This window comes from Theobroma umbraticum, unplaced genomic scaffold (assembly GCF_002168275.2).
Source record: "Theobroma umbraticum cultivar Fairchild unplaced genomic scaffold, ASM216827v3 scaffold_95.0, whole genome shotgun sequence".
Taxonomy (NCBI): Eukaryota; Viridiplantae; Streptophyta; class Magnoliopsida; order Malvales; family Malvaceae; genus Theobroma; species Theobroma umbraticum.
In genome coordinates, this window is record NW_018397257.1 from 11,760,215 (window position 1) to 11,781,191 (window position 20,977).

General features: G+C 35.9%; 2 protein-coding genes across 2 annotated transcripts; one reads left to right on the top strand and one right to left on the bottom strand.

The window, feature by feature from the left end:
- Positions 1-1,303: 1,303 nt before the first annotated feature.
- RDM4 (RNA-directed DNA methylation 4) lies at positions 1,304-4,589 on the bottom strand. Its single transcript, XM_021422623.2, is given in 12 exon segments — positions 1,304-1,793; positions 1,874-1,944; positions 2,038-2,116; positions 2,403-2,521; positions 2,605-2,744; positions 3,120-3,158; positions 3,280-3,351; positions 3,531-3,619; positions 3,763-3,804; positions 3,807-3,842; positions 3,970-4,032; positions 4,035-4,589. Coding segments are annotated over 12 exon segments (1,083 nt in total). The 5' UTR covers positions 4,078-4,589; the 3' UTR covers positions 1,304-1,503.
- Positions 4,590-11,080: 6,491 nt separating this feature from the next.
- On the top strand, positions 11,081-13,285 carry LOC110412452 (Major facilitator superfamily protein). The gene is given in 2 exon segments (XM_021422983.2): positions 11,081-12,406; positions 12,666-13,285. Coding segments are annotated over 2 exon segments (1,641 nt in total). The 5' UTR covers positions 11,081-11,189; the 3' UTR covers positions 13,090-13,285.
- The last annotated feature ends 7,692 nt before the right edge of the window (positions 13,286-20,977 follow it).

The window sequence follows — 20,977 nt, forward strand, 5'->3', positions numbered from 1 at the left end:
TTGATTAGCCAATGGCGGCAGACCATTTTTAGTGGAGTATGAGCAGAGTTGGAAAATATTGCATCCACTTACACCAACATGTGAGAAGGTTTCCAATAGAAAATCATTGTTATATAATCTAACTTTACATCTGACCTTTTGGATAAAAGACTTTGTAGAGAGGAGTGTTTAATTTATGAAGTCAAGCACAATTAAGAGGCTCCCATTTTTCAGCCTGTTTTCCATTTCATCAACTGTTGATTCTTCCGTTGTTGATTGGATGGATTGTTCATTACATTCTGTTAATGGCTAAAAGGCAAACAGATTTTTGAAACCATTTTCCTGGTAAAAGGAAATTCTTGCAATAAAACGAGTGCCCGAAGAAAAGATGGAATGATGTAATCATGACCTCTCCATAGTATCATACTACACCAACAACCGTATGTGAAGGAAAAACAGAAGGGACCCTTGCTTAAGGGAAGTAATGAACATAGGTAATCTGACGCCAGCAAGCCATGCATTATAGAGCTGTATACGTTTGCTGTATGAACGCGGGAATTACATTTGATACAAATGATCTGCTCTCATCATCTGTATTCATACATACAGTATGAACTGAGAGACAAAATACAACAGTATTGAGTGTGTTATGGTGCTAAAATGACAAGGAAAACCAGAAACTTGGTTAAATTGTCACGGTGATGGAGGTTGAACAACGTTGTAAGACATACAGATGCAAACTTCTGAAATAAACCAGACCTAGGGAGATTGTCCGCAAGGAAGGTTTGCATCAGTGCGATGTCCCACTTTCACTTTGCAAGACTTACCGAGTTGGGTATTGAACTACTGACACAAGTGTTTCGAATCTGTGACAGTATCTAAGTTCTTTGCAAGACATTTTTATGTTTATGTTGATTCATATTGTTTTTGTTCATTAATCATCCATTACAATCTGGACTTGACAAAGCAATCTGTAATTAATTAACAAGCCCCTTAGAACTCAACAGGTTGTGTATCACAAGACTAAAATCAATGATAAACTGCTTCTAAAGCTATTGGTTTTCATGGAATAGGTGGTCGCTTAGATTTTCAGGCTTGGGTGAAAACAGAGTGTAACTTAATCCATGCATATTTCATAGCAACATCATCTTTACGGCCACAATCCCTCCACCGGGAAATTCTCTTTGGTACTCGCCTCTTGGATGATCATTTGCTACTTTCGTTCAAATAGAGTTGGTGTTTGTCGCAGAATGGTGATGACGGATGAGTAGTCCTCTTTAGTTTTTTGGTAGCACCAGAGAAGAAAGTACAAACAAGGCAAAAAGATCCCATAACCAACAACAAAAAGTAACAGAACTAGGATATCAACAACAGCCATGATGTAATTAGTTCTAAAAGCTGATTTCCTAGCAACACTGAATCCATTTGGATCATAATTGTGAAAAGAACTAAATGCAACAAAATAATGTATGATCTAACATGATCTCCAAACAACTAGCTCTAATTACCCACTAAATCCATATTTCACCTGTAGGACCATCTCCAATCTTCACCCTCAGTATCATCGTCACTATTACCATTACGAAAATGATTAGCATCATCATAGTAACCATCATAAATGTCATCTTCATAAAACAGGTGTCCATCTTCCACGAATCTATTGCACCTCACATCCCCAACTTCTGAAGACTTGTTACTAGTATGATCACTTCCCTCTTCTGATTGATCAGAGGCTCTACTCTTCGCATCCTCATCCTCTCCCTCTTCCTCTTCAGATATTTCATCAGGATAATCATTTCTTGGATTATCTTCAGCTACAAACCACAAAAGAGAACAAACAAGTCATACAAGGGCATTCTAAAATTGGTGACAAAAAAGTAGATTGTAAGATTACCATTCGAATCTTCACTATCATATTCTGACTCATATGGCACGTCATAGAAATCCTCATCATCCACCTGTACCCTGAAACAAGATTATGCATCAGTTTCAATAAGACAGAGAGAGAGAAAGAGAGAGAGAGAGAGGGGTGAAGAAAATAGATTATGTAATTCTTACAGTGGGAATGGATTTGAAGCTGTGTCCTCATCTACGTCCATGTCATCCTTCACAGTGTAGTAGTCATACACATATTCATCTGCATATCAAGTACAAAAGAAAATAACATGTCACAGTCCTCAAGAACATAAACCAACATTAAGCCTCCTCTGATGTACTAAAAAGGGCTCAAATAATGCCAATTCTATAGTAGAACAACATTGCAGCGGAAAGGTAGTGAAATCGGCTTCGCCAAAACCATATTAGAATTTATTCCATTATGAAAGATCAAAAGGACTCAAAAGCCAAACACGATAGCAGCTGAAAGGCCATAAAACATTGCAGTATATAGTAGTTCTTCATAAAACAAATTTACAATTCACAACCTTTTTCAAACATGTAAGCTCGTATATCAGATTCAATTTCAGCAGCAGCTGTAGGAATACACTCTCTCAATAGAGGCAAATAACTAGATAAAAGCTTGCAATCATCCAAGGATATCTCTCTGCAGTAAAATCAAGGAGATTTGATCAATTTTTGGCAATGAGTCTTTAACTTATACGTAAATAAATTTTAAAACATGCTTACTCCTCAGCTTGCATGCTATTGGAGCTTTCCTCAACATCAACACGAAAAACATCATAGAAATGGTACATATCATCTACTGCTTCTTTTTTACCCTTCCTGCTCCGCCATAATTGTTCAAAACGAGCATTTTTTGCAATTTCCTAAAAAAAAAAAAACACTGCCGTGAAACTATGTAAATATGAAACTAGAAGGCAAAAAGGAAACAGAATTAACCACTAGAATGCTAGTTTGGGTACATTAGATCCGCTTTTCCTATTTCCTTCTTAGATCACATAATAGCATGTCGTGTAAACATTTGGCCTTGCTTAAAACAAATCTAAGAGCCAAACAGTCAGAACAAAAAGTGAAGGATGAAAGCCATAAGATGAACACTTCAGAAGCAATTCCCAAAGATCCATGATAGAAAACAAAAAGGATACGAATAATCAACAAATACGACTCTCTTTTCAAGAAGAATAAGGATATTATTGCCGATATATAAACAGGAAGTGCCAAAGCATCTGACAGTAAACTACCTCTTGCTTTCGGATGGATTTAGATAGCTGCTCTTGTCGCTGCAGACATCAAAATCAAAAAGCCAAAGCATTAGGATACAGATCAACCACCTCCGCATCCAAGAAGCAAGCATGATTGCATTGCTTGGGGAGACAGGGAATAGAGAAAGGGAGAGATTACATTATCTGTTTTATGAGGGTGCCTTCCTTTCTGACTCTTTGCATTACCGGTAGTAGCATCCCAAGAACTGGGCTGTCAAAGAAACACACAACATAAACTTTTTGACATGTGTTGTAAAGCCGGACATGACAAGAAACTAACAAACGAGTTGACATGAGAATGGCCAACTGGCTAAACAAAGATATGCTCAAGAAGTGCGCTCTAGCATAACCGAAGGAAAAAGATACCAACATATTGATTGCTGCACCCACCATAAAAGATTGCACAATATCAACTGTGGCCTCAGAGCTTATAACCGTATTGACATGCCGCACAAATAGTTTCTTACTCTTCAACTCCTCTGATACAGAACAATACCATTGCGTCAATTCTAGAACTTCTAACTACGGAGCATGCAAAGAAAGAACGACCCTTGACTTCATTTCAAAGAAACTACAATCCCATATCTAAATTTCAACAGGAAGAAGCAAAAAAAAAAGGAACCTTTTTGGGACGATTCAGATATGGATAGCTTCTGAAAATCAGAAAAGGGCGCTTCAAAGGTCTCTCATTGATTTCCAGCCCTGCAACAAACAAACATCCCCTAAATTTTCAAAATTGCCCGGTTTAAAAATCCCTTCTTTATACTTTATAGTTTATGCAGGCAACAAAAGATGACAAAAAAGGAGAGAATGAAAAGAAACAACTGACAGAAAGCATCGAGACGTGACTGAGAGACTTTGCGTTTAACCCTGACAATCACAGGCTTATCGTCGTCGATTGGAGCGTCGCTGAAGAGTTTTCACCGTTGCTTGCCATGAACTTCGATTCAATTTTGATGGCTGTTTTGCTTGCCCTGAGGTTAGGGTTTAAGCTTCTTCAAGGGGAAGCGGGACTGTTGGGCTGTTCATGTCCTCTTTTTCTTCTGCAGATTTGGGTGGACTAAGCTTATATAGGTAGGGGGTTTGGTCCGGATTTCTTTTAAAAAATAAGAATTTAAGCGTGCTAAAATGCGCCGCAAGCTTACACTAGTTTGCTTACGTGTACTCCAGGCTAGCTTCAAAAATTGGGTTTATGCTTTCTCATGGCTGAGTTTTGGAACCCTTCTTCATTCTCTTGCAGATAAAGTTGGTGATATAGCAGAGCATGCAGCAGAGGGGGCACTGGTTTACTGCTGCTGCAACAACTTTGATGGTGTGGTCAGTCAGAGAATGTGGCAGCAGCCATGGCCAGACCCAGGATTAATTGAGAAAAGCCATGGGTTAGCTAAACATTTCAACAACCCTGGCTGCCGCAAACACCAAAGATCAGGTCTCAACCAAATTCAGTGCCACAAAATGGAAGCAACAATGAAAGCAGACAGTTTGGGATACAATTCAGACACTTCATGTTATCTTGTGATAAGCTGATTATACAACCGTATAATTTTTAAATTCTTTATCCTTCTTTACTTATAATAATATAAAATGATATTTCTATATCGAATAACATAAAAAAATAAATATAAAAATAAAATAACGTGCAAAACACCCTTTAATCAAACTAATCAAATATATACAGTCCTTAATCATTATAAGTTCCAAGAGTTGATTTGTCAAATATATTAGTGCTTAAAAGAGTTTTAAGTCATCACTATATAGGATACTAGTTTCTGACAAGGCTTTCCTATATACTTACATAATTAGCTTCTATAATTTCTTTTCCTATGATCTTTGTGAACCGTAAAATTTTCGGATACGAGCATCAAGGATCAAGGCCAGGAAGGTCCCAAGAAAACCAAGTGAACCCAATCTGCATTCCTTCCTCGCGGTAAATAAGAGCTGCTAGGTAGCCAAAGAGGAGGGATCCAACGGGGGGAGTTCACCACCACAACGTGACGGTTAATGCCGAAATTTGTTACCCCGAAGAGCTCTGTAGTTAGAGGTACGGGAATGGAAGTGATTGCTCCTGTACAAGCTCCTATGATGGCGGTGCTGATGTAAAGAGAGAGGTTGGTGGTGTTGATAAGTAAGATGAAAGCTCCTCCTGTTGGGACCATTAATGCTACCACAAAAGCAGTCCTTGGTATCATGTATTTTCTCCCGAAAAAAATTCAAAGTAATTAAAAGGTTTTTAATCTATTTTTGGCATTGCAATTAATCAGAAAGAAAAGGAAATAGTTACTGAACGGTTGTCAAATTCATTAATAGGCTCCTTCAATGCATCAACAGATTGGCATTCTGTGCCTTAAAGAGCCTGCAGCTAGAGGTCAATAACCCCCCCAATTGCCCTGTGACAACCAAACGATATGAAAGTGAAGACGAAAAAGAATGTCACTGTAGGGAAGTTGAGATTATCTTGCCTTGAGAAGAAGTAATCCAGAAGAGATGGACTGAGACGGCCAAAGAAACCAAATGAAGAAGATAATGAAACTAGAGCAGAAGTTGAACATCCACGAGATTCAGCTACTTGTCCCCTATGACACTGATCTAATTTGTTTTACTTATGTCATCATCTCCAGTACCTTCACTCAACTCATTCATACATAAACCCACTTTGGCAGGTAAGTCATGGATCAGATATCCCCTGCCCCTCCCGTGTCCCACTTTGGTAGGTAAGTCATGGATCAGCAGTGTCCTGGTTCATATATAAACCCACTTTGGTTACATTTATATCACAACTGCAACTTAACAACGCCGGTAAGCTGTTTGGGTGGCTTGCAAGCACTGCTGCCCATATGGCTAGTCCTTATCCTTGGTTCAGCTCTCGGGTTGATCGGTTATGGACTGCAATAACTCTTCCTAATAGGCCATATATCATTTTCTTCCTTACCACTGGCAGGAAATAGCATGATCAACACCGTTTCTTAGCTAGTTATTATTAGGATTGACAAGTAGCTGCCCGGGATTAAGTGCCAAACTCTACACAGATATTCTTCACCCGTCCAGAGAGCAAGAGCCTATCTTTTTCTTAGGTCTGTCTTGCCATTCACAGCTAGTGTCGTAGCTGTGCCAGTGGTTAGAGTTATTAATGTTGGCAAGACCAACAAGGACAGAGCTAAGGGAAAGACAGGTTGTTGCTACTTGGACGGGTGAAGAAGGGACAACATCCCCAATATCCGTGTAGATTTTGGCACTTAATTACCTGTCAATCATGTGTATAGCCTGAGATATTCCGGTCCTCCAGCGACATGCCAAAATAGCATATTAGTGAATTGGATAACGGTTGGGTAACTATTCCTGATAAAATGCAATGGAAAAATAGATTAAAAACCTTTTAATTACCTTGAATTTTTCAGGAAAAAATGCATGATACGAAGAACTAGTGCTGCTTTTGTGGTAGCATTAATGGTCCCAACAAGAGGAGCTTTCTTCTTACTTGTCTACACCACCAACCTCTCCCTTTACATCAGCACCGCCATCATAGGAGCTTGTACACAGGAGCAATCACTTCCATTTCCATATCTTTTAACTACAGCATTCTTCTGGTAGGTAAGTCATCAATCACGTGAAGACAATACGGTATGTGCCTTAGCATGGTCGATAAGTCATCACTCCGGCTATATTATATAGATTATGGCACAATTTTATTTTTATTTGCCAGTCTGTTTCCTGGCCCATCACAAGATACGCTGGCCCAAGTAAACTATCAGACTTAACCTCCAAAGTATGGTCCTCCACTAAAGTGGCGTTTAGTACATTACAATGCAATGTGATTACAGGTAATGTGATTGCAAACGATGTGATTACAGGGAAAATAATATTACAGTGTTTGGTATACAAGTAAAATAATAATTAAAATACAGAAAAGATAACATTACAGTGTTTGGTTTACAAGTACTTTAGTAGGAATGTAATGTTAATTGTTAAAATTACCCTTAATTATTAAAATATAAGTCTAATATATTTATATTTTTATTATTAATTTTTATATAATATCATTTCTTAAATATATTTTTAATATCATATATTTTATTTTTATTTATTAGTATAATATTTTATTTTTTATTTTTAATATATTTATATTTTATTATTAATTTTTATATAATATCATTTCTTAAATATATTTTTAATGTCATATATTTTTTTTATTTATTATTATATTTTTATATATTTTATTTTCATTTCTTTAATATATTTTTTATATTTTATTTTATTTTAATTTTTATTCTTATATTATATATTTTATTTTAATATTTTTTATTTTAATTATAATATTATAAAATATTTTTAATAAAGTAATAAAGTTAAAAGGTAAAATTGTCTTTAAGAACATTACAGAGTGCAATGTAATGTGATTGCATTGGTTTTGAACTGCAATCACATTACATACATTAGCTGTAATGTAATTGCATTGCAATCTTACATTGCAGTGGTCTGTTACAAAACAAACACTGCAATGTAATTTAATAAGCCACATTGCAAGGAATGTGCTTTACATCCTTGATACCAAACGTCACCTAAGTGTTTGACTTTACTTGGTCTTCAAAGCAAGGCTTACATCAATGGGAGCTAGGTGAACCAATGCAGTGAATAAGCCCAAAGGAAATCTTTTGTAACAGTTTGTGTTTCTGCTGATTATAAGCGGAATTGCAGTACTCTGTTGTAACAGTGTTATTTTTGATGTTGTTCATTTATTTTGGAGGCCAAGACAAATTTTTACATGGCACAGAAACTGATATTACTAGTCAACAGTGACATGAAACGTTAAAAAATGGCATTCATAGTACAAAACAAAGCAATCATTCCTCTCTGTTCTTATTCTATATATATGTATATATTCAACATGATAGCTTTCTCTACACTGTAGGTGGTTTTATAGCTTTTTCCAACTATGGATTTAGATTGCTCTAAGCTGTTTTGGTAGTGTTTTGCTGCAATTTATCTTAGTTGACTGTATTCTTTCTGTAGAGAATACAAAAACTGATTCCAGTTTTATATTCCTGTAGAGACAAGCAGCTGCTATTTGGCCTGCATTGTTTTATATTCCAAATACGTCTCCCTTATGAACAATGACACAATTTCATTCAGAGAGACCAGCTACTGCCAGCTTGGGAGAGGTGCAGAGAAGCTGTATCTATTGACTTATAATTGAAAGGGGTTGGAACAAGGTCAAGGTTTGTTGTAAAACCATGTTTTTCCCTGACAGAGAAATTGATGGTGTATGGATTAATTCTTGAACGGTTCCATGGGACACTGGTCGAAGCAGGTGCACACGTAATGTTATAATTATAATTCAAAGTGCTGGTTTTGAATTGTAAGACATAAAGTAATGGTCATTATTCTCAGGATCCATGAACAGAACAGTTTATGTTTTGCTGAGGCCAAAATTGGAGACATTTCTGTCAATGCTGGTTAACTACTAAAGCTACCAGGTGACAGACACAGATCAAACGTGGGTATAAGAGCCCGATCCTGAGTTTAGTTCCCCTTCAGCGTTCTCATGTGTAAGGGATTATTGGTCAAATACATTGAAATTGGCACATTATTGACATGAAATAGCTGCCGGCCGTCGTGAAATTTTTGTTCAAGCTGTCAAGGGCAGGCAGAGGAGAGCTCATTCAGGTAGTGTCTCTTTAGACTATGAACATGCCTTATTACTATCAGCAGGTCCATGTATGTTACATCATTGATACCACCATATAAGTTGACTAATTTTGGACATGTACAGGGAAAAATAAAGCCGGTTTTTGTATTTAGGATTCTGACTGTGACAGACAGATGACTCAAACTTACATGACCAACTGAGTATTCCACCAGATTTCTTTTCATTATTCACCCTCTGAGGCGGCCAGGGTTCCATTAGGTAGCTAATTTCTTAATCAGTGTTTCAATTATTCCCTTGAAAGAGGAGACAAGTTATGAATTCATCTGAATTTTCTCTTCAAAAAGTTAATGTGTGCATTTTACTTCACCCTATGCTCTTTGGTTTGACTTTCTTGTTCTTCTGTCAAAGAACTTGAAAGACTGAATGTAAACTGGTCTCAGAATATTCTCAACCATTTTTCCAGGGTCAAAACTCAAGACTTGACCAACCTTCATTCTAAACCGGCTACAGATGCTGGTGTCAAGGCTTGCATGGGTGATCTTCTGGAGCTCAAAACTGCATTAATCTGCTTCTCACGAGGAGAATAGATGTGTTGGGCCGGTTACAAGTGTAACTGCGGACCAACGTTTTATTTATCCACCAAAAGAAGAAAAAAATGCTCTGTTTAAATTCTGGATTAAGGGAGGTTTGTCTTATGCCTGATGGAATCGGACACCTATGTCCTAATAGTTTCCTTTCAATCCATTATTAGTAAAAGGCAAAGTAAGTACTACGTTCTTCATCTGTAAGTTTGTCTATGCAGAGTTTGCTGCGCAAACTACGTTTTCAACGAAATTGCAGAGAAAAGTTCTGCAAGGAAAGCTCTAGTCACTTGACTTAAAACCCTCTTTAACATGCAGAGAGATATGGTGATGTGCTTGTGCATTCTGCAAATTGTTGGCCGCAATTATAAATGAAACCCCTTGAGCAATCTTGCCTCAAAAGTAAGGGACTGTCAGCTTCTGTTTTTTTTACAAAAACTACCCATTTTCTGGTAGTAGAATGGCCTGATCATGTAGGACAAGTCCCTAGCATGAAAAGTGCTATGAATTAAGCCAAAGTTACAAACAAAACCCCACAGAACAGCCTCTGTCAGCTTCATTAGGTTGACTGTCTCCAACCAATACGGGAAAGTGCTTTTCATCAGCTCATCTGTGCATTCATATGTGTGCTCATATTTCATACGCAAATAATAAACACATACAGTTATCCCACATACATTGATTGAAAACTGAAATTTAGTTAAAGGTCTACTGAATAACCCAAGGGTGAGACTTGTGTAATATTTTAGAATATAGAGGTACTGGAACAAAATAAAGGAATTATGGACGGTGGCAATCACTAATTAGTTCGACCACATGTCCGAGTCCAGAGTTAAAATTCTAGTAAATGCCAGCACCTACCTCATTTCAACGTATTAATGTTCCAACGATTACACAAATGGCCATGAAATTTTTACTTCATCAATCAGTACATTAGCCTTTTATTTATTTCTGTTCTTTTTCCCACTTAGCCCAGAGGGGGTGATTAAAGCTTGAGATTTCCACAATATACGCAAGGCATGGATTACGAGGACACATTGAACAGAACAAGTTGCCCTCACCATTCAGCCTCACTACAGGATATTCCAAGAAAACTTTCAGCTGAGTGGTGATGATGAAATGATCACCACTAGCAGGCGTAATATCTGTCCTGGAGAAGTTCACATTGATTGTTTCCTCCCTTTAAGGTTAACTAGATAGATTTCTACCGGAAGTGGACCCAATTTTGTGGATGGTTCAAAATAATCATGCTGTGGCCTGCATATGGTTCACATCTCCTGCACGAATGATTGCTCACCAATCACCATTGAACTCATACAATTTTACCATAGAGAACTCTTTTTACTGCAGATATGAGGATCAATCAAATTAACCCTTTTTACAGATTGATAAGATAAAAATTAGTTGAGTGAACATTAATAGGAATGTGCTAGGTTCTGCAATGGAAGCAGTTTGACTATTTCAAAATTTAACTATATGCCTTCCCTACTGCATGTTAAATCTATATATCTGGTAAAACTCTCATAGTCAGAAATGTACATCAATCATTGTACATAATATAGACATATATAAGAACTGATGTTTCCCTCTAGGTCATGCACCAACACACATCAAATTCATTAATTGCAATTCTTAAGATGTGTGGTAGAGATGCAAAAACAACTTCATATTTGGTGCAGAAGTCACGTCCTCGATTCGTTCTCCATCGCCAACGTTACTGGTTCCATCTCTCTCCCAATCACTTTACCCTCCCTTTAAATACGCCAATCACTTCCTACACAAGTCAAGTCATTTTTTCAGTTTTAGAAATCCCTGGCTCTTGCTATGCCGCGACCTGCTCTTCAATGGCTTAGCCTTGTGGGGATCATTTGGCTTCAATCCATAAATGGAACCAACACCAATTTCCCTGCTTACTCATCCCAACTCAAGAACCTCCTCTCTATATCACAAATTCAGCTCAACAATCTTGCCTTTGCCTCTGATGCCGGTAAGCTGTTTGGGTGGCTATCAGGTATTGCAGCCAAGTACTTGCCCATATGGCTAGTCCTTATCCTTGGTTCAGCTGTCGGGTTGATCGGTTATGGACTGCAATATCTCTTCCTGATAGGCCGTATCTCCAACTTGCCTTATGGTCTCATTTTCTTCCTCACTATTCTGGCAGGAAATAGCATTTGCTGGATCAACACCGTTTCTTACCTAGTTATTATTAGAAACTTTCCTCTGGATCGTCAACTCGCCATAGGATTGACAGGTAGCTACCTAGGATTAAGTGCCAAAATCTACACAGATATTGTGGATGTTGTCGTCCCTTCGTCACCCGTCCAGAGAGCAAGAGCCTATCTTTTTCTTAGCTCTGTCTTACCATTCACAGTTAGTGTCATAGCCGCACCAATAGTTAGAGTTATTAATGTTGGAAAGACCAAGAGGACCAAAGTTGCGCTCATAATGATTCTTGTCATAACAGTAGCCACAGGAGTCTTTGCTGTCATGGGCAGCTTGGGATCAGCATCAAGCTGGTTATCACCATTTACTAGCTTAGTTGGTATTGTAGCGTTGCTATTAGCCCCACTTCTAATTCCTCTAGGACAGCAAATCAGGCAACTGATTGTAGCAAGATTGGGATATAACAGAGCGGAAAAAGTTTATGTAGAGGAGAATGTTTCCCTGGAGAAAATGGAGAGAGCGGTGAAAGAGACAGAAAGCATACGCGAAACAAGAGAGAACCCTTTTGATTTAAGTTTTAGGGAGAACATCAGAGAAACTGATGAGTTAAGTGAAAGTGGAGATGGTGAAATAAGTGAAACAAATGAGATCAGTGTGATAGAGGAGATCGGTGTGAAGTTGATGGTAAGGAGATTGAATTTTTGGTTGTATTTCTTTGTTTATCTTTTTGGTATTACACTAGGGCTGGTGTTCTGCAACAACTTGGGACAAGTAGCTGAATCTCGTAGATGTTCAGCTTCTGCTCTAGTTTCATTATCTTCTTCGTTTGGTTTCTTTGGCCGTCTCATTCCATCACTTCTGGATTACTTCTTCTCAAGGCAAGAAAATCTCAACTTCCTACAGTAACTTTCTTTTTCGTCTTCACTTTCATATCGTTTGGTTGTCACAAGCAATTGGGGGTGTTATTGACCTCCAGCTGCAGGCTCTTTAAAGCACAGAATGCCAATCTGTTGATGCATTGAAGGAGCCTATTAATGAATTGGACAACCGTTCAGTAACTATTTCCTTTTCTTTCTGATAAAATGCAATGCCCAATACAGATTAAAAACCTTTTAAATTACTTTGAATTTTTTTCAGGAGAAAATACATGATACCAAGAACTGCTTTTGTGTAGCTAAATGGTCCAACAGGAGGAGCTTTCTTCTTACTTCTCAACAACACCACCCCTCTCTTTACATCAAGCACGGCGCCAATCAATGGAGCTTGTACAGGAGCAATCACTTCCATTTCCGTACCTCTAACTACAGAGCTCTTCGGGACAAAAAATTTCGGCGTGAACCATAACGTTGTGGTGGTGAACATCCCTATTGGGTCCTTACTCTTTGGCTACCTAGCAGCTCTTGTTTACCGCAAGGAAGGAAATGCAGATGGGAAATGCTTCGGCATGGAATGCTACAGAAAGACCTTCATTTTATGGGGTTCACTTGGCTTTCTTGGGACCTTCCTGGCCTTGATCCTTTACGCTCGTACCCGAAAATTTTACAGTTCACAAAGATCATAGGAAAACAAGTTACGGAAGCCAATTACGTACGTATATAGGAAATCCTTGTTAGAAACTAGCATACTATATAGTGATGACTTAAAAACTCTTTTGCGTGCTTATATATTTGACAAATCAAATCTTGAAGTTTATTTATAACGATTAAGGAATACATGCTTATGATTAATTAGTTTGATAAAAAGAGTTTTGCACGTCAGTTTTTCTTATATTTATTTTTTCATGTTATTGATATGGAAATATCGTATTATTCATGGAAATCATAACTATTATTAGTAATTTTTATTTTAAAAAAGTAAGAAGATGTTTATTATAATTAAAGAAAGATAAGGAGTTTGAAAATCATACAATCCAAAAAAGAGTTCTATAATCAGATCATCACAAAATTAGCGTAAAATATTTGTTAACCTATTTGCAGTTGAATTCATCTCTTTAAGAACACACGGAAAAGATAGACCACCTATATCGTATGGTGGAATACTAATGGTTGCCTAGGCCAAGTAACTAGTCTGTTATAATAAATATTGATGCCCTATGGCCTTGATGAAAACCAGGTCGGGTCCCTTGGCAATTTGTCTTTAGCCAACTACCGTGGAGTGCTCAATTATTTGGAGGCTATTTGATGGGAGTAAAAGAACAAAAGAACAGAATGTTGCTACTTGACTGGATTCAAGCTGACCACATTCGTATGACTGCTCTCCAGTCTTAGCTGGGGAATTTCTGTTCCTCTTCTATGTCAAATGATCATGAACAAAACAAGGGGAAATTAATTAATGAAGGGTCGGCCTTTGGAAGCAATGTGATCCATGATGAGTATCCAAGGGAACAGGAAAATGTGGAAAAAGTGAGTCTAGAGTTGTCAAATTTCTAATAATAAAAATAAAGAAACATCTGGCCACATATATTTGTCATTTTCGAAACAATTTGGTGAAGAGAAATAGAGTTATGGTCCCGTGATTTTTTCATACGTGAGTAACATGCTTCTAATATGTCATCTAGGCTATGACAAGAAATTCAAACCGAAATTATTGATTTTGATTAACCATTTATAACAAAGCTTATGATATCTTGAAAAAGAGATGAGTACAATATAAAATGATTCAACGCACTACATCCTACAAGTAATTACTGTACTTATTATTATACATGTCGAATCTATGCACTCTTAACTCTACAAGTAATTTACTAATGGATTTACTTTTTTATAGATAAGCACAATGGTGAATTTTCTTATCATTTTATTTTTCAACTTATCGATTTCATTAAAAATTTACCATTTATTTCATAATCATAAACTCTATTTGTACATTCGAAATAACAATACCTAAGTGTGAAATACAATCATATTATCTATTACATGATTATTATTGTATGCATCAACAATTAAATATAAAATTATACAAAAAAAAAACCGAGAGATTTCATTGTTGTTATTTGATAAAATACAATGATTTTATGATTTATCATAATGTTTTATACATATGATAAGAAAAGAGTAATTCTAGTTGGATATTTTCAGGTAGTGCAGGATGACGTAGAGCTATAATCACCTCGTGTAATTTAGCCATGATTCAGGACGTTCCATTCGTGGGAAAGGGATGAACATCTTTCGAGTGTGAGCATGGCATGCGTGGGAAAAGATGGAAATAGTGCCCATTTCCCCCTTCCTTTAGATTGCTAATTATAATTGAATTATAAATTTCAAGCAATCATAGCTTTGATATTAACACCTAAAGAATGAAGAATTGTGGAGATAGGTAGGCAGGAATTGGGGTTATGACATCTTGTAATTTTTCCTGGAAAAAGAAAACACAGAGAGTTCCCAAATAATGGTATGATCACTGGGCAAAAAGGGTTGGAAAAAGATTGCTCGAAGGAATACCCAAATTAAAAAGGTGAAGGATGTGCCTTGGCTTGCGGTGTATCATCGCATTCATGCATGCCTGCTTTGACAAAATGGACACTTCGTTTTAAGTAACATCAACAGATGAGTCAGTGCGAGTAAGTTCTGTTAGACTTTTCGCAAAGAGAAAACGTGGGTCCTGACCTGATTTAAACTCGAAAACGAAAGCCAGCAAGGAAGCTAGATAGAGAGACGTATGGATAAAAATTTCATCCCTCTGCTGTGTCAGTCCGCAATCTGCTCCTGGCTTACAGATATATAGCTACTGATGCGAGAATGACGCTGGGATTTGCTCATTCTCATCACTCAATTGGGCTTGACAGGCCCTCTGCTTTCTAACCTGAGGAACATGGTCCATTTTCTCACGTATTTCTCTATATAATAATGTATTTTCTTCATGAATGTACAGGATTTTGGATAGCTAGGCAGGTGCACCTCTCGTCATAAATGGCTACAGCGATCTCGATATTCTTCCCTTATCCCTTTCATTTTCACCTTTTTCATTTCATGTAGAATTTTGGCATTCACCTTTAGAGATTATCTCAGGCTTAAATTAAGCTTATATCATAAATAATTAAAGCCCACAAGAGAGGGATTGATCGGTGATCTCTACTTAATAGAGGTGACCAGGATTTATATTACTAAACCAGCCAAGCCATTCAAATATATTAATCACTCTGTGGCTCAAAACTATGCCACATATTTGACACTGCTGTTCAACCAATTATTAAAAAAGGGATTCAATTCTCTGCCTCTCACTCTTTATCCTCTCAAAAAGAAAACACAAAAATTAGAAATACAAATATATATATGTTTGTATATATATGTATGCAATTCTCAATCAAAATGAAAATTTTGATTTTTGATTCTTTTTCAACGTTAACGTTTGACCGAGTTATTATCGACATCTTAAATTTTTATTTTTATCCCAAACATCAATTAACAGGGTTTAAAATTTTCTATAATTAGCTTTATGAAATGTAATCGATGAGATGTTGACAAAAATTAAATTCCCATCTTTTCAGTTGAGTCTTAATTTGTAGGCAAAAAACCGAGCAATTCCATGCTTTCTTTTTCAAAACAGTAGAAATTTTTTAACAATTTTAAAATACAAATAATTTTTTTATAATAAAAAAAACATGAGAACTCAAATTTTAAAAAATATTTATTTAAATTTCGTAAAAACTCAAAAAATTTATAAAAATATCTTTTTTCCCGGACCAATGATATTGTTTTCTGACGAACCAATCACCTTTTAAAATGAAATTGATTCCATTCTAGGTGGATCATCATCATTAATTTTTTGTTGGATCCTGTATATTTTGGTACCGAAAATGATTCAAAACATGGGATGAACACATCACATAAGGTGAATATAGTCTGGAAAAACCTTGCAATCATATGGGGTTGGATACAGTGAATCACACGTACAGATCTTTCACTCCAAACATTAATAAAGTGAAAATAAAAGAGAAAAACAGCAACAGGAAAGCAGCCACAAAAGAAGCCTGAAACATATATGGATGTGAATATATTCTCTACAAAGTCAAACAAAGGCAGCGAGTGACATCCAAAAACCCATACAAGGTCACTTTCGCAATATTAAGGAATACTGATTTTCAACCACTTGAATCCAAGACTAAAACGTGGATGGCTGCCACCCATTCTGCTGAACTCCCTTCGTAACTTGGGTTGCAAGCTTGCTAGCTAGCTTCTGCATTATTTTGATCATTTTCAGCCTCTTTATTAGGCTTTTAGTTCTTCAAGGTACTGCCCAACATTTCCTTTCAGTCATGCAAATCGGCATTTTATTGTAATTTAATGCATTCATCGTAAAACCTCAACTTTTTTCTAACTCTTTCCGACTTTAGAGTCCATGCATGGCAGGGTGGAATGGAAATCTTTGTTTTATGGAGGCCCAACCTAGCCTGATTGCATCGCATCCCACAAGCAAATTTGGGTGTCCATCGGTTCAGGTTTAGGTGAAGACACAGCTCTGGTTGGCCACTATCTATGGCGGGCCCAGATAAATGTCTGTTTCCTGCATACTCAAGGGCCTAACGAATTAGCTTAGTTTCATTATCCTTTTTCTAATTCTTTCAACTTAAAACTTGACAAACCCTATGCTATTGTAGAATAAATCTAGCAGTTTCTCGCGATCTGAATCTAAACCACCAATTGGAATAAGGTGTTGTTGTTCACTTGCGTTTCATCTAGACTGTAGTGCAGTATATGTCATGGTGGTTTCGAAATGAAAACATGGTAGCAACTGAACTATATATCTTTCCAGGAATGAAAACATGTCCATTAATTTCTTTCTTATTTCTTTGGGGAAAGAAATCGTCAAGGTTTATGCTGATCTCATTGCTAGGAGGCAAAGTTAATTCAAGCTGGCATCTGCGAAGAACAAAGTTTTACTGGAATACCATATACATAGGGACAGAACGTCCCAAGAGTGCATGAAACACTTATTCAACACATAACACCCAAAGCTTTAACAAATAGATTACCAAGCCTCCAAATGCCCAATGCCAGAAACCTTTTTAAAACCCAAAGAATCTACCACGTCAAGACATCAGCTTCCAACTAGCAAAACTGTTCCATGAATACGAGTTATTGATCTGTTGTAACTTGCTTTAACGCTACTTTCCTTTGTTTTTTTTTTTTTGTGGGTTATCATTACAAATGCTCTGATTTTAAAGTCGTGGGGCATGCAGTGGGGTTAATCAATTGTTATTCCTATGAAAATGCATGTTGTGTTTAACATTAAATGGTAAGGGGAATTACCCTTTTTCTCTACTTTCTTACTTGATTCTGAATGGGATCTTCTTGTCTTTTGTCTTTGTGATTATCTTACTGCCCCAAGATACCTTGGAACGTAGATGACAAAAACTTGCAGGAAGCAGAATAAGGAATGTCATAATAATATTTAATTAATTAATTATTTATTTATTTAAATACTGGATTGTCACGAGAATTACATGTTCAGAACCAGGATTCCACAGTAATCTTGGATTGACACTTACATATCAGCAAATCCTTGGAATTATCTGTTAATTAGTTTTAGTAATTATCAAATAGGTGACTCATGTTGTTTATATAACAATAAAACATTTTTAATTGGTTATTTGACTGTTAATTATATATTACAAGGTTATAGTTAAAAATTAAAATCCTTAATTACCGTCTTGATATATATATATATATATTGATTTTATTACTCTTATATTTATACATAGACATAAGATAGACGAGCAAGGCAAGGGCCTGAGGACTCTGAAGAATTCAGGGATGCACGTGCTTCAGCCCAAATAATTCAAAGCCGAAAAAAGACACAGAAATGGGGGGAAAATAGTTAAATGAATACTAGTTTAATGGAATTTAGGCTCACATCGAGTTGGCGAGATCACGTCAATTCAATTTCTAGGTGTGTTGTCGATGGAAATTTTTTGGTTTTTGCCTATTACTGTGGATGTTTCTTGTATTTTTCTGCATTGGAATTATCATCCCTTCGTTGTGATAAACATCAAGTCTTCTTCAAAGTACAAATGATTATATATTAAAATAAATTTTCAATTATTGAGTCACATGTTTTTCCACTGTCCACCCCATGCATTGCCTATGATTCTAATATTTTCCAGGCAAAAATTAAAAAAAAAAAAAAACAGAAGAAGGTGTATTTGATTAAGCACTTATCATGTATTGTACACTTAGGGTTTTTGCATGGTCTTTTTGGGTTATAATTTGCCAATGAAAATGCAAATGGTTGACAAATTTTAGTTTGATTATATATTTAGATATATAGATATATTATTCACGGTGTCTGCACATATAGATATATAGATATATAGGTATATTTTATATTAAAATTGGAATTTTTAATAATAGAAAAAATAAATTTATAATATAGAAAAAAATTAAAAAAAAAGACTTTATTTTGAGATATCTTAAGAAGGAAGGTGGACAAAGAATCTCAGACTGATGGAGTATATACCTTTGTCAAGGTATTTTTGAGATATTGATTTAAATGATTTAATTTTATGAATGTATAGTACTGTTAATTAGTGACAAATTTATGATCTTGTGGTACTTTCAATCACATAGAAATTATATTATTTTAAATTTGATTCTCACCTAATCCAATTGGATTTATTATAAATAAATTGACTTTAGTAATAATTATTAGTACATCTAATTACTATTGCGCAATCTTTCAAATTTGGAAATTGATTTTAATTACTATTTACAAATAAATTGAGTATAATATTATTTTAAACAGGCATATTGGGAGACATTGATTTGGTTAATATATTTGGGAGGAAAGCATGTATGCCATGCTTGTAATTTGGAACTGGAACTCGAAAATATCGAAAATTTTAAATTTTGTTTGTCGAGATGTTATTTATCAGATGATATTCATTGAGATTATCAACATTTGTGACGGTGTTACTCAAATTTAAAATAAAAAATTAGAAAAAGATCAAATTAAATAATATTTAATCTCATGTTGGGACTGTTTATAATTAATAGTGTTTAGTTGGCAAACTCTAAAATTAGACCCTAAACTGTATGTTAATTAGGGACATGGAGGGGGCAAGGAAATATGGATTTTGTTTGGTTGTAATCATTAATAAAAATGGGGTTTTCATGCATGTGAATTCATGGTTACATGGTTTTGTCCATGTTGGGTGCAGACAATAATCTCCAAGGATGCCACATGAGCTAGCAGTAAAATCACTCACCTAACCTTCAATAAATACTCAAATTAAGGTGTGTTTATGTATATGTTATCAACTCTTAATTTTGATGTGGTAATATTAAATAATAGGACATTGAGCAAATTAATTAGTTATTTGCTTATTCAAGTAGAAGATTTATCATATAAATCAATTGCTAGATTTCAAAAAGAAAAATACAAATTGCTATATTTTGTTTTTTTTTTTTTAATTTTGGGTTCTTTCGATAAATGTACAACAATGTTAAAAAGGACGAGAGGATTCGAATCTTAAAAAATCATGGATCAAAATTTTAGTTCTACTATATTTTTCTTGGATTTTACTTTTTTTCTTTGAACGACAAAAGAAAATTTTAAAGGAAATAAAATGTTTAATTTATCAAACTAAAATAAAAAAAATAAAATAGAAATAAAATATGCAACAAGTGGAAACTGTTACAACAGGAGATAGAAATCACTACTTTTGGGAATCCTTGTTTCTATCAATCCGTCTATAATGAAATATATCTCTCTAAAAATTGTAGTTGATAGATAAAACCGGAAATGCTTCCTTTATACAAATAGAAGGAAAAGTTTAACGTAGAGGGAAAATATTCACGTCGAAATCCATGTGTTGTGGTAGAGGGCTCGGGATGAAGGAGAGTTGGTCTACGAATATAATGGAGGTCAATTGAAATCTACATGTCATCGAGAATCAAAGCCGGAAACATAACTCAGCCGCACTTGCAATGTTACAACGTTAACATTTTGTCACTTGTGTTTTCTTGTCATGTAGTTTTGTTTCAAGAAATTGTTTAATTATGCAGACGAACAAGAAGAATCAGTCTCTCTTTTCCATTCTTCAACCCCATTGATCTCTCCCAGGTTTTTTCTTGTTGCTGCTTCAGTGGTTGTTGAGGAAACCTCTCATGGCTGCTTAAATTAAGCTGGATACGTGAATGACGGATTTGACCATCTGTTAGAAGTTAGGCCTGTAGAACCTGCACCTGTTCATCCTGGGGAAACTGGGCTGGGAAATGAAATCAAATTTGACAAAAATAGTCCCCCAAAAAGTTTCAGTGATCTCCAAATGCCAGAAATTAAGCATGGGGGCTGCTAGAGGCCAAACCACTAAGCATCCAAGTACATCAATAATGTGGAATCATCTGCTGGGTGGCAGGGGGCGGAGGTGTCTTATGATTACGATATACTTCGACTCCCTGCAGGCTTTTCAGTGTAGAGTGCATTCTCCTGGCTGTTAGGTAATGGATGTT